Source organism: Theropithecus gelada, chromosome 2 (genome assembly GCF_003255815.1).
Source record: "Theropithecus gelada isolate Dixy chromosome 2, Tgel_1.0, whole genome shotgun sequence".
NCBI lineage: Eukaryota > Metazoa > Chordata > Mammalia > Primates > Cercopithecidae > Theropithecus > Theropithecus gelada.
The window spans coordinates 70,369,793-70,385,042 of NC_037669.1; the positions used below are offsets into that span (position 1 = coordinate 70,369,793).

General features: G+C 42.9%; 1 protein-coding gene across 5 annotated transcripts in view; it reads right to left on the reverse strand.

The window, feature by feature from the left end:
• MITF (melanogenesis associated transcription factor) overlaps positions 1–13,789 on the reverse strand; it is a 224,450-nt gene extending 210,661 nt beyond the window's left edge. For 4 of the 5 annotated variants that reach the window (XM_025376098.1, XM_025376095.1, XM_025376096.1 and 1 more), the window contains exon 1: positions 13,523–13,783. In XM_025376098.1, the coding sequence (XP_025231883.1) occupies positions 13,523–13,626 (104 nt within the window). In that variant the 5' untranslated portion in view covers positions 13,627–13,783. Of the gene's footprint in view, positions 1–13,522 lie in introns of all 5 variants that reach the window. The other variant, XM_025376103.1, reaches the window with a different exon arrangement.
• Between the last annotated feature and the right edge of the window lie 1,461 nt (positions 13,790–15,250).

The window sequence follows — 15,250 nt, forward strand, 5'->3', positions numbered from 1 at the left end:
CTGAAATGCCTTGGAGGCCTTCTCCCCATTGTCTTGGATATTAGCACTTGGCCCCTTTTTACTTAAGCAAATTTCTGTAGCCTGCTTGAATTACTCCCCAGAAAATGGGCTTTTCTTTTCTACCACATGGCCGGGCTGCAAATTTTCCAAACTTTTATGCTCTGCTTCCCCTTTAAATGTAAGTTCAACTTTAGGTAATTTCTTCGCTCACACATATAAACATAGGTTGTTAGGAACAGTCAGGCTACATCTTGAATACTATGCTGCTTAGAAATTTCTTCTGCCAGTTACCCTAAATTATCACTCTCAAGTTCAAAGTTCCACAGATCCCTATGGCAGGGGCACAATGCAGCCAACCTCTTTGCTAACACATAACAAAAGTGACCTTTATTCCAGTTCCCAGTGAGTTCCTCATTTCCATCTGAGACCTCCTCAGCCTGGAGTTCACTGTCCAGATCATGACCAGCATTTTGTTCACAACCATTTAATCAGTCTCTAGGAAATTCCAAACTTTCCCTCATCTTCTTGTCTTCTTCTGAGCCCTCCAAATTCTTCCAACCTCTGCCTGTTACCCAATTCCAAAGTTGCTTCCACATTTTCAGGTATCTTTATAGCAATGCCCCATTTCTTGGTACCAATTTTCTGTATTAGTCCACATTGCTATAAAGAAATACATGAGGCTGGGTAACTTATAAAGAAAAGAGGTTGAATTCGCTCATGGTTCCCCGGGCTGATTAAATCATGGTGCTTCATGGTTCCACAGAAAGCATGATGCTGGCATCTGCTCAACTTCAGGGGAGGCCTCAGGAAACCTGCAATCATGGCAGAAGGCAAAAGGGGAGTGAGGCATCTCACATGGTGGGAGCAGCAGCAAGAGAGAATGACAGGGGAGGTGCTACACACTTTTTAAATGACCAGATCTCATAAGGACTCACTATTATGAGAATAGCACCAAGGGGATAGTGCTAAACCATTCATGAGAAACTGCCTCCATGACCCAATCACCTCCCACCAGGCCTCACCTGCAACACTGAGGATTACAATTTGACATGAGATTTGGTGGAGACACAGATCCAAACCACATCAGCCTCTGTTGAAACAGAGGCCACAAGAAAAATTTGCCCAAAGATACATATATAGCCAGTAATGACCAAATTGGAATTTAAGTTCAAAACGGTCTTACTTTGAAATTTAGACTTATTAGACTGGTTAGAAATCTTAACCAGTTTACAACAAGAACAGATCAGGGCTTTTTCTCTAAAGAATGTCAACATGAAGGAAAAAAAAAAAAAATCAAAATGCTTGGGTCTAAGTGGATGAAACACAGGGGTAGGCTGAATTTTCTGGTAAATAATGAATCCAGAAATTTTCTTTTGGCTTGTGTTACATGACATTGGCCTTGCCCTTCCCTCTCACAGTCTGTACCTCACGATCAGAGAAGTGAACAGCTTGGTAAGATTCAGAACAAGGGGAACGATTCCATTATGTCAGGACATCCTCATTTGTGACAAAACAGATGCTGGCTGGTCACATCCATTCCACCTCTCTGTTTTGGAAGCTCCCACACTCTACAAACTGTCTGGAATTCATTAAGATGGGAAAACAGGCTGACAGTAGTATTTCAAATTTTATTCAGCAGAAGTTTTGTGAAAAACAATTTGGTCATGTGGACATGCCCAAAACCACCATCAGCCTGTTTCTCAACCAAATCTTTCAGTCAAGTGACTGCAGTATGCTTCAAGTTTCACACTTTTAGAGTGTAGATTAAAATACAACCCCTTTTTGAGATTTGGGCCAGGGCTCCTTATGGCAGTAAAGCTAGGTTAACTCTAAGTCACTCAGAGATCACATTATACAACCAAGAATCCTATCCATGGAAGGCTTGGTTAGCCCCATCTTTAGACTTTTCTGTTATTTAACCAATAAATTCATTTTCTGATTAAACATGGTAAATAGGGGCATTCTGTCACCCAAGCCTATATATTATTTATATCCCATCTCTATGCAATGCTTTCTATCCCAAGTCCATTGAGCAAATCACCCCCTGAACACCATCACCACCAACTGCCACGATTTTCAAAGTGTTGATTCCCAGACCAATAGTTTCAGCATCACTTAGAAACATGTTAGAAATGCAAATTCTCAGACTCTACCCCAGACCTTCCAAACAGAAACTGTTGGAGTGTGTCCCTGCAAATCTGTTTCAATAAGCCCTATAGGGAATGCTGATGCACACTCGAGTTTGAGAACCATTGCCCTAATGATTTTACCACAAATCTCATGTCTCCATATTAAATACTGTTGTATTGCTATTTTGGAATGAAAAATTCCCCAGATCAGAATACATTTAGTTAAAAAAAAAAATGGAGTGTCACTTGTATTGTCAGGCCAGAGACAATCATTGGTAATCATTACTCAATGGTCTTTAAAAAGGAAAAAAAAAAAAAGGAAAGCTCTATAGTTTCCTCTAGAAAGTTAGTTATCAGATCTACATTACTGATGTGGTAGTACCCAAGAAAATCCTGGGACTCACTTTGAACAATGTGCACCCCCATGAAACCAATCCCTGTGACAAGGACATGTAGCCAGGCCTGCATCAGCTTCTCCACTCCTGGAGGCATGAAATTTATCTGTTTAGAAAGATATCAGGTATATGAACCCAAAAGCGAGAAAGAGGGGTAACACTAGGGAGAGACTACCTCAGGACAGCAGACTGACATGTGGTATCATTGACTCCCAAAAACAAACCCCAATTAATTGTCCTTGTGATTCAGCTCCCTGCCGTTACATCATGCACTTTAGTGATTTTGATACTATGACCAAGTAAGCACCATCAAACTCTCTCATTTATTGCTGAATCAACAATTTAAAGCTTCCATATATAATCAGTATTGTTAGAATCACCTTCCAAAATCCTATCATTTAGCATTTACTCATCTCGCATTTGCCTAGATAAAAAATATTATTAGTGTGTACCTACCCAAAGACTAGTGGAAAAATTACCACGCTAAGATGATACAAGGTGCAGTTCCAAAAAGTCTACACACCGATTGTTTAATACACCGTAAGCCAGTGACCGACCTCTTACAAGTTATCCTCCAAGCATACTTCTTTGCAGCAAATGGACAAATCTTTATTTGGAATGTGACCAGGAATCATGCCAGTTGCTTATATTTTTAGGTATTGCTTCACATAAGCTATTGTAAAGTCTTCATTTAAAAATAAATAAATGGAATTTTCAAGAATGCATATTTGGGGTCACCCTCTTCCCTTGAAAGTAAATGACCTTAACTGGCCAACACTATTTTAATGTTTATTCTAGGCGCTCTCTGCCAAAAGCATTATGAATTAGTTACAAAGAGTTCTTATTGGCTGAGGTGCCAGGATCCTAAATTTAGATGGTGCAACTATGCAGGCTCACTAATACAACAGAGCAAAACTAATACTGAAATAATACCTTTCTACCTTTTGCTGAAAAAATTCAAATGCTAAAAACAAAACAAAACAATGACAAAAATATACCTAGACCTTTTGATGGAAGGGAATGTTACAATTTGACCAATGACATACTTGTGTGTTGGTTCATGAACTCAGTTTTAGAGCACTATCGCTACGAATTTAGGACACACTGCAGGCAAGAGGTACAGTGTGGCTGCATCTCAGTGAGGTTCTCTGGTAGCCTTCACCAGGATTGAGCTAGGTCCTGAGTTAAACAAGGAAATCATCTTTAGGATTTCCATGAGCATTTCCTTTCACCGAATTTCAAATATCCAGCTGTAAAAATAAAACGTACGTTTTTGAAAAACATGCTTCCTAGAACCAGTTAGTATTTAGGAACATTTTATGGTAAAGGTACCAAAGTAAATATAGCATTCCTGTCTGTCATTTCATAATTTCATATATAACCACAGCCACCAGGCTAAGTGAAACCTCTCTGCCTCAAGTCTTCTTTCCACTGAGGCAAGTCAACCTTCCCAGAAGGAAACCTACTCTACAAATATAAGCTATGCTTTCTCCCAACAGTGGGGACAACCACTTTTCCAATGATGCCCTTAATCACATGGGAAAACTGATGAATGTGTGTGAATGAGTCAGCAAGTTACCCCACTTTGGAGAACAGGCAAGGGTGGGGAGGGTGAAGACCACAGATGCCGTCCTGAAATTGCTCAATGAGGCACAATTTCTTATGCGACAGGATTCTACCAGTGCCCTCTACAGGGCATGCATTTAGATTTAAAATATTTGCTCTCACACAACCCAGGATTTTTCCTTTTGAAAGTCATCACTCTGGCCCGGCATCGTGGCTCATGCCTGTAACCCTAGCACTTTGGGAGCCCAAGGCAGGTGGATCATCTGAGGTCAAGGGTTCGAGACCAGCCTAGCCAACATGGTGAAATCTCACCTCTACTAAAAATACAAAAAAGTTAATCAAGCACGATGGTACACATCTGTAATTCCAGCTACTTGGGAGGCTGAGGCAGGACTACCGCTTGAACCTGCACAGAGGTTGCAGTGAGCCCAGATCATGCCACTGCACTCCAGCCTGGGCAAAAGAGTGAGAAAGAAAAGAAAAGAAAAGAGGAAAAAGGAAAAAGGAAAAGGAAAGAAAAGAAAAGAAAAGAAAAAAGAAAAGAAAAAGGAAGGAAGGAAGGAAGGAAGGAAGGAAGGAAGGAAGGAAGGAAGGAAGGAAGGAAGGAAGGAAGGAAGGAAGGAAGGAAAGAAATCATTCCGTGGGTACTTGAATCAAAGAACACAGTTACTAAAATCCAAATGCTTTGAAGATTGTTTTTAAAGAGGTCAAATTAAATACACGCCATTTCCTGTGGATGTCAAAGTTGGTGAACACTGGAGGTGGTATGTGGGAGGAGAGCTTCTTCTTTTTTGTTTCTGCACCAACACTGACATTTTCACAACAGAGTGGACAGGAAGCATGATCTCAGGACTGAAACTCAGGACTAGGAGTCAGGAGTTCTACACTGGTTATTTGTTCGTGGTGGGCGTGTATGTTTTGTGAAATCAATCTCAGGCTTTCCTTTTCAATCTTCAATTACTTGGGCCTCTCCTTAACACCAAAAAAAGTAATTAAAAATCCAGCCCCAAAAAACTATGGTCAGACATGAATTATGTCAGGACAACAACAGTCAGGAGAACAAGGGATGACATCAAGTAGGCTGATCCTAGAGGAAAGAAAGGATAATAAAAATAACAAGACCCATCTCCTCTTTTAGTCCAGGGTTAGGTTTATAAAGACAAGCATGAATCTCTGACTCACTCAACATTAGGAAAACATTTAAGACTCAGTTATAAACACTTATAACAAAGATTAATGTCTGTGTTTCTTTTTCCACTATTCATATATTAACTTCAGTCCTATGGGTAGCCCTGAACACCTACTAAGCCTCAAGTCTAATATTAGCTGCTTTACAAACATTACCTTTTATCTTCACAGCAGCCTTGCAAGGTAGCAACTGTTCCATTTTATAGAAGAGGGAATTGGAGTTCAGAAAGGTTGGGTAACTTGACCGAAGTCACAGAACTAGTGAGTGGTAGTGTCTGGATTTGTGCCTTTATGTCAGATATTCAGTCTTGCTTCAAAAATCACTTATTCCAACAGGTCATTCCTGGTCATCCAACCTAATAAAAAGCCCCCTTCTTTCACAGGCACATTCTACCAATAATGCTCTGTTTAATTTGCATAGCAGTTAGCAAAACTCATCTTGCTCATGTATTTGGTTCATTGCTAACTGTGCGCCACCTCCAAGATGTATGCACCATGATAGAAGGAACCCATCTGCTTCTCCACTGGAATCCCTATGGCTAGCACAGAGACTGACATTCAGCACCCAGTGCTTGAGAAGCCCCCAGAAATGTCCGCCATTAAAGATAAAAGCTTCATCACTCTGAATCCCGGTACAGGGGTCTCAGGTGAACACTCTAAAGGTATACTTCTTTATCTTCACAGCATGCATCCAAAGCCACAGGAGGGAAAGATGAAGTGAAGAAATAAGAAAGCCACACTGTAGAAATGGGGTAGAGAAATAAGCTTACCATTGAGAAGCCAAACCTAGTCCTCCTCCCAAGATCATCTGCAATAGAATAGGAGGTGCAGAAATTTTAACAGAGATCCCAGACCTCCTTGTGGGTCTTCTCGACCTCGTTTGTCTCAATAAAGATGCAGACTTAACCCTTGGTATAATTCCTATCCTCGGAGTACACAATGTTCACTAGACTCACAAAAACCTTCTTATAAACTGCAAATTTGCCTTTACAATATCAAAAGCTTGTGGTGACTGCATTTAGTATCTTTGACCTGTCTTCATGATTATTTTCTCCAAATAATGCATACTTGGAGTGTAGTCAAACATATTTTTATAATTTATTCTGATTAGACAAACCCTCAGCAAAGTACATTTTATACCTCACACACACACACATACACACACACACACAAAACAAATGAAACTCTCACTTATTGTCCTTGAAAGATGACAAAAAAAAGTAGCCAAGGATTTTTTTTTTCCTATTATTTATCCTAATACTGCCAGTCCTAAAACAAAGCACTTGGAGGGGGAAATTTAGTAAGTTTGATTTGTCCCAAGATACATTTTTTTACACTGAGGTCCTATTCCTGACAGTAAGCACATGTGATCTGTTCTAAAAAAAGGATATTTTCCACTTCTTGCACAACTGGAGCAGATATAAACATCAGCCTGTGCAAACTGCACTGCAGAACTCAAAGGGAATTAAACATACATCAACTTAAATAAAATCTATAAATAGTAGTAATCGTGAAAAGGAACTCTCCAATAACAAACAAAACCAAGACTGAGAATCCCACTTTAATCAAGCATTCCATCTAATCATACCACAAAACGAATCTACATAGTTAGATTTGAACATCTGCAGGTTGAGGCACCTCAATCTTGTCTACTTTGCTTTGGATGCATGATTCTATACATGTTTTAGTTATTCTTAAGAGGAGGGTAAAAACTGCTATTATATTAAAATTCTACTAGAAAAGGAGGAATTAATCTCATTTGCTAACAGTGCTAGGTGCTATGCTAAACATATTTATACATTTTTGCTTAGTTTTAAAAGTTCTACATGCAGGGCATGGTGGCTCATGCCTGTAATCCCAGCACTTTGGGAGGCCGAGGCGGGTGGATCACAAGGTCAGGAGATCGAGACCACGGTGAAACCCTGTCTCTACTAAAAATACAAAAAATTAGCTGAGCGCGGTGGCAGGCGCCTATAGTCCCAGCTACTCAGGAGGCTGAGGCAGGAGAATGGCATGAACCCAGGAGGCAGAGCTTGCAGTGAGCCGAGATTGCGCCACTGCACTCCAGCCTGGGGGACAGAGCGAGACTCTGTCTCAAACAAAAAAAAAAGAAAGTTCTACCAACCCTAAGAGGGTGGGTTCTATTGATCTCATTTTACAGCTTAAAGAAATTGAGACTCCAAGAAGTTAAGTATCTTGAACACAGATGTAGTGGTTAAGTGGCAAAGCAGTGACCACAGACAGCACTTAAGCAGGGCTCCCTCTAAACTTGTCCACATGCATTGCAGCCTCTCTGCCACCATGAGGTATCATCAGGTGCCTAGAGACCACAAACAAGAGCTTAAAGAAAGGTTAGAAGTTTAAAAGGCAAACGGAAACCCTAAACGTCTACTTTAGGATCATGCCCTCCAAGGTGTCTAACATTTTATTTAATAGTGTAGAGAAACACACTTGACTATTGTTTCACTTTGAAGGCCAAACTCAAACACTCCTATTTGTCCACAAAACTGCCTCCCCAGATCCCCTTCCTCTATTAAATGCCCCCAATTGCTGATGCCCACCCCGCCACAGGGACCACACTCTGCCTTGTATAATTAGCTGGATCCATGAGTTCTCTCTCCATCACCACACAGGGAGGGCACAGTATGATGTATCTTTGAATTTTGCACGATCAACCAAGCATAGTACAGACTAGAGGACACGAGCATGTGGTTACAGTTATATGGCCTCAGTTTAAATCCAGGCCCCACCGACTTGGCATACCTCAGTTTTCTTCTCTGTAGAATGAGAATAATAAACTAATACATACACCCAGGGTTGAATTAACAGAGTTAATATTCAGAATAGTACCTGGCACATAGGAAGCACTAGATAAGTGTTGTTTTTAAAATTATAATTAATATCATTATTGTTTTTATTTATTATGATCACCTCATGCAGATTTCACAAAGATTAAGTATGTTATACACACATAGAAACACTTAGAGCGGGCTCACACGTAGTACATACTCAATAAATGTGACCCATCATTATTAGTTATTAATGTGCACATACTAGGACTCAATAAATATGTGTTGAACATGAATTTTTATAGATACACTAATGTCACAATTGTCAGTTTTTTTAACTAGTATAAAAGAATTGTTATGATTAAATGAAAACTATAAAGTGCAAAATATTTATCTGAACACTTCATTAGAAGAAAAGCAAAAAAGGAATTTACTAACATTGAAAGAACTGTACTGCATAATAACGCTTGCCTTAGAGAAGACAACCAGTCAAGCAAATGCAAACACCTTCCAAAATGCCAGGCTCACTGCTAGGTAATAAAGAAAATAACAACAAGAACATCTGCTAACATTTACTGAGCACTTACTATGTGTCAGGCGCCATGATATTTTTCCCACAGTCAATGTAACACTTATATTCTTGAGACTCCTGGAGGCAGGCCCCTATTTGCCAGATGAGGAAACTGAACCTAGACGTCACCCAGCCTGCCCGAGGTTACCCAGTTAGTTAGGGACAGACACTGATGCCAGAACAAGGCTCTTTATCTCTATGCTAGTGGTTCCCTGCAGATTGGACAGACCAAAAAAAAATAAAAAATCAAGAAAACTCTCAGAAATCAAAAAACGATTGACAGTTTTGTTTTGCCAAGAATGGATTATTATGTCATCAAAGAAAGGGCATTTTTTAATATGAAGACAGGAGAAAAACATCTCAGCATAAGTCCAAGAAATGGCAGCAGCCTTATACCCAAATATATGTAGGTATGTGACACAACAGTCTTTGTCTTTCTCATTTCACCCCGAACCTTTAAAAGTTCACACACCTTTGTGAATCAGCACTTGGGGATCACTGCTATATCCTGTATTGCCATGATAAACCTAATACTCACTTTCATTCCCATTTCTAATTTGCAGAAAATGTAGTAACAGCTGTCTAAATAGTACTAAAGATTTAAGAAGAAATTGGAATTAAATTAAGACAACTGTGAAGTCTGTCCAGGAAAAGGACATTAACAACTACAAAGCCATGTGCACTGAGTAAACCAAGCAAAAGGACTATGAGCCTGAAAGATGCTACTATGTTTTAAAATGTTTTTAGGTCCAAAAGACCTGTAGAGACTTCCTCTGCTCCCAGGAGCTCATTCAACAGTTTCACATTTGTTTCCCTGCCATGACTATGCCTATGTGAATTCTGGGCTCACTCTAGACATTCAGCGCTTTTCCTCTGCCCCTCACCATTCAGATCTCGTTCCCAGGAGAACACACGAAGGTTTCTCAAACCTTATTGGAGGAAACAGCGTGCAAACAATTCATTAAAACCTTTTCCCATAGTGTGTGTCTTCCCATGACACAGCCTTAACCACCAATATGACCAAAATGAGATTCACATAATCTAAATCCAGCAACTTCAGATTCCTAAAGGCAAGGATGTCTGGGTTAGAAATGAAACATGTCCTTCCTCATGAAAGATTTGAATATCTGAGGTAAGTCCCAATGAACAATATATAAATTCCTCTTTGGAGAAAGTCTAGTAAGTATCTATTTTAAAGGAAACACAATATTCATTGCAAAAACAAAAACCAAATGTCTTACCTTGAGGGGGTTATGGTATTAAGGAAGAAAGCAACACATACTCAAACAAATGTTTATTGTGTCGCGCATTGTTCTAAACCAGTGGTTCTCAAATGGGGGTGACTTTGCCCTCCACGGGACCTCTGACAATGTCCAGAGACGTTTTTGGTTGCCATAATTGATAGAGGCAGCAGTACTGGCCTCTAATAGGAAGAGGCCAGGGATGCTGCTGGACATCCTGCAATGCATAAAACCATCCACAACAAGGAATTATCTGGCCCAAAATATCAATAGCACTGAGGTTGAGAAACTTTATTCTAGGCTCTGGGGACACAAGAGTGAGCAAGGAACAAACAGAAAACCCTGTTCCCTTGGAGTTTGCAGTCTAGCGTGGAGAAACATATACTAAACATAACATATTGGAAAATTATACAGTAGATTATAATACAAGCCCTATGGGAAAAAATATATAGCTGGACAAGGAAGACAGAGAGCTTGAAGGAATGGCAATCGCAAATGCTGTGGTCAAAAAGGGTCACACTATCAGTGTGATGGGAATGATGTTTAAAGAAAGAACTATAAAGAAAATAACAAGAACAACATCTGCTAATATTTCCTGAGCACTTACTATGTGCCAGGCACCATGCCAATATTTTCCCACAGTCAATGTCACACTTAATGTTCTTAAGACTCCTGGAGGTAGGCACCTACTGGTTGGTGGAGGAGTGAGGACTGGGGCTGTCTGGGCAAAGGATGGTCAAGGCAAGTGCAATATACAAATGCCCAGTGGTGGAAGGGCCTGGGGTATTCCAAAAACAGTGAGGCGATCAGCCTGGCTGCAGCAGAGGGAGGTAGGAGGCAAGCAACAAGAGATAAGGTCAGGGCTGACATCTTAAGAACCTCGAATTTTACTGGGAGAAACTAGGAGCCATTGGCAGGTTCTGAGCAGAGAATGACAGGATCTGACTTGATGTTCAACACAGGGTTGCTCGACTTCAGCACTATTAACAATTTGGGACCTGATAATCCTTTGTTGTGGGGCTGTCCTGTGCACTGTAAGATGTTTAGCAGCATCCCTGGCCTCCACCTACTAGAGATGGATAATGATCCCTTCCATTGTAACAATCACAAATGTCTCCAGACACTGTCAAATGACCCCAGGGGGCAAAATCACCTCCAATTGAGAACCACTTTTAACAGGAACATTGTGGCTACTATACTGAAAATTCACTAAATGTGGATATTGCAGTTTAAAAGACTACTGCAATAATCCAGGCAAGGGCTGATGGTGGCTTGGACCAAAGCAGTAGCAGAGGAGTTGGTAAGAAGCGGGCAGATTCTGGACATATTTTCAACTCTAACAACTCTGGACAATCCAGAGAAGACAGTTGATAGGCAGAACGGCTACAGCAGTCTTAACATATCAATTTCAACTTTTTCCAACAAAGACTTATAAGAAGTGAGGTGCCCCAGCAAAGACATAAGACAAGAAGCAATGAGAGAGAAGGCCCTGAACAATGTGTAGCCCTTTTAAGTCACACAACAGATGTCGACGACAATACCTTAGACAACTGTGGAAAACAGTATAGAGAAATGTTGCCAACTCCATATATTTATTCACAGATTTTATTTAACTGGTTTATTTCAAAGAGCATGTGTGTGCTCCATATACAAGTTTTACAGCAACTTTTTTAATTTAGCCTTCCTTTCCCTGCTGGTTCAGGCCCACACCTGTTTCTAGCATTAACGTGTGAAGCCATTTCTTCCCACATACCCACATTTTTCCTTACACGTGCCTGCTAGCTAGCTACTGAGGACATTCACCCTTACAAGTCTTTTTTGCTGACTCTGAAAAAGAACAGGCCCAAATCGTCCAACATGAGTTTCACGGCACTCATTTGGGTTTTTCCAGATGGTATTTTCCTCGCTCTCTCAAACTGATTTAATGTTATGTATCAGCTACCATCAGAAATGTTCCAAACAGTCCGGTTAATTTATTTCTTTCAGGATTCCACACACACACTCATTCCCTCATTCTGGCCGTGTAAGCATTTGCTTATAGAAGCAAAAGCAGAGACTGCCCAGTAAAACACTGGTCCCTTCAGCCGAATGCAGATAAAGCCCTGATGAGCATAACCAACAATACCCTTCACACAATATTACTCAAAACCCCCAGCCCCCAACACACACAATCTATGCTCACACACAAAACAGCCATTATGAGGAAAAACCACCAACTAAAGGCTGGTTTTATACGTCGAACTGCTTAGGCGGTTTCCTTCCAATCTGCCATGAAGCATCTACAAAGAGGCTTCTTCAGCAATGGCAGTCAGTAGGTCCGCTGTTCCCAGATTTTCTTCCCCAACTGGGATAAAGAATCCTGCCACAGCCCTGAAGGAAATAAACCTGGTTGCACTTTCCACTAGAAAAAGAACCAGCCCAGTGCTCGCCAGAGGCCAAGATTACACCACCTGGCTCCTCATTCAGTTGCCCTGCTCCACTCACCCTCATTTCAGGACCCTCTCCCACTCTGCCGGCCAGACCCAATCACCCAGGCTCCACCCACAGCGAAGGGCAGGGCAGCAAGGTACAGCCGGGTGCAGAAGTCCTGCTGGATCCTTCCAATGATAGCCTTATCCCAGCTCACAGCTTAGAGGGGTGTAAATAAACCTTTCTCTGCTATTCCAGCCTCCATTGACCATGTCCCTTTTAGTAACCACCGTAAATGAGAAGTACGAGGTGTCCAGAGTGCCAGCCGGACAGACAGAACGGAAGACACCCAATCCATTTCGACAGACAAGTGGGAATGGAGGCAGCAAAAAGGGTGGCTCAAAGGAAGTGGGCACTAGAGGGGATGGGGCATCACAGCAGTGGATGTCTTCACTCCTCTCCTGAAAAGTTTTTGAAGTCCCCAGCGAATTAAACACGTGTCTCTGCCAAGCGGGGTACACTCCCAGTAACCCCCAAGACCAAGGCTCATTTCCCCTCTGCAGGGAAGGCCTGGATTTGAATGGGATTTCCAGGGAGTTTAACTTGGACTAGGGGACACGCCCACCGCTGCCCTGGCCCCTCCCGCGCCCGCTTGCAGCGGTCTGGAGGTGAGAGGCGAAGCCCAGAGAAACCTCACCTGCAGGAGCCCAGGGACTAATTTCCCCACAGGGACCGGACTCCCAAGAGGTGACTCCAAGCTAACTAATTGCTTCCCTCCAATGTCGCATCCTAACCCACCCAAAGCTCTCCCTCTCCGAGCCCTCAACCCGCTGGGATCTTCAGAAAGGGGGTTCACTAGAACTTTCTCCCCCATCCCACCGGGACAGCGTCCCGGCCCGACGCTCCTCCTCCCCCACATCGCGCCAGATCGTTCCCCAGCCCCCACTCAGTCTCAGCAGCTGGCATCCCCAGCCGAGGGTCCCTGCGCCTGGACGCTTCGTCCCCGACGACCCACAGCGCCCTCCGAAGTGCGCTCCATCCGAGCCTCCTAAAGGCGCACTTGGGCCGAGCGGGCGCGGCCCCCAACTGCGGGGGGCAGTTCGCCCTCTGCCCCGGGGCAAGGGCACTGGGTCCTTGTCCCAGAGCTCCCGCGATCCGCTCTCCTCGCCCCAGAGTGGCAGACGCAGTGGCCCCCAGCCGCCTGCTGCGCCTCTGTCCAGCTGTCAGCACTCACCTGCTCTTCAGCGGTTGACTTTTGAGTTCGTAATAGGTTTTGGGCTCTTCATGAAACTCCTCCCCGACTTCGAAATCCGGCACGATCCCCGATTCCGACTGCATGGCTCCTGCTTCCCGTCCTTCCACTACTGGAAAGTGAGAACAGAGCCCGGGGGCGGACGGAAGGTAGCTGGGCCTGGGTCCCTCGAGCCGTGCGCCCCAGCGCAGCGCCGAGCTCTGCCCGCTCGCCGGCTCGCGGCCACCCGCCCCAGCGCGGGGAGTTTACACTCGTACCCGGGCGGGAGGGGCCGGCGGCCGAGCGCCGCCTGGGATCTGTAGTTCGGCCCGGGTGGGGCATTCCCAGCTCGCCTGTGGAGCCTCTACCATGAAAACTACAGCTCCCAGAAGGCTAAGCGGGGGGGGAGAGGCAACGTGGTGGACACCGCTAGTGCAACTCCTGTTTGGATTCATTGTCAATGTCAGCAGCTCCTCTCCCTCCTCTCTCCCCACTTGCTTCAAGGGTACAGAATTGGCTACTTAATATGAATAAGAACGGACACAGACTGCTCTTCCACCGTCACTCCCACCTCTCAGCTCAGACATCTGCGAGGGCACGCCGAGTGCTTATTTTAAAAATAAGATAGTCAAGGGTTTTGGCACGAGAAAGTTTTAGCATTCGAGCCTGTCTTAAAATAAAAGGACTTCCTATCAGCCCGCATGCTTCCCTGGGCTGCTGCGACACATCAACTTGTCCTCGGATTGGAACAACGAGGAAGAACTTTCCTTCGCTTTGTAATGAAAACGTTATTGGAGAAATTGTTCTTGTGCGTTCCTTTTCTAAAGTCTGGACTTTTACAATACTATTCATCAGTTGAATGGCTCTTTCCCCTTTATCCAAGTAGCCACTTCTAATCTAAAGCAGCAATTGAAAGATTCGGTTAATTTAAAAAGGCACAAAGTTACAGACAGCGTCGTTGCTCTCTGCTTTTAATTACTTAGTTGACTGGGAGTTCAAATGAGGTTTTTCCTAGCATTTCAGCACTGACGATGTACAAGTGTCGACTCCTTCCCGAGCTTCCCGGAATTCACTTCGGGAAGAGAATTTTAAAACTCTCTGTTGTGGCTCATTTGTACTTCTAGTTCCTTTCCTCTGATTAGCTCCAGTAGGACGTGTTCCTTCTTTTTAAAAGTGTTTTGAGGCATCAGGGAGGCAGTATAGAGTTACAGTGGCATTTAAAGGTATAAGACTCAGAGTTGAAATCCCCAGCCCTTCTAAGAAGAGCTGTGCAATCCTGAGAATGTCACTTGGTTCCTAGAAGCCTCCATTTCTTCATCCATAAAAGAAGAGATTGGCAAACCAGTTTTAGAAGATGTTGCAAGGTCAAATGTAAGAGAAAGTGATTTGCAATCTATAAAAACCCTTCTCAGTGGTCATTCTTTAATAGGTCTTGAAGTTATTCCTTTCAGATTAACATCTCATCTTGGTGTTTGGCCTTTTAGAATTAATAAACAAAATGACTGTCCTAGGAGAAAACTCTAAAGAGGCTACAGTGACAACTGGGCACCTTCCAGGAGTTACCCCTTTGCATGTCTTGCCTCCCACTGAAACATTTTAATTTCACATCCGAAAAGATCTCCAGTAAGATGGATCGATGTTAGGGCTGGAGTTCTCAAAGAGATTTGGAAAAAGTGCAGAAGGCACACTAGGTTGCAGTAGCAATTACCAATTTTTCAGAATAACAATTGA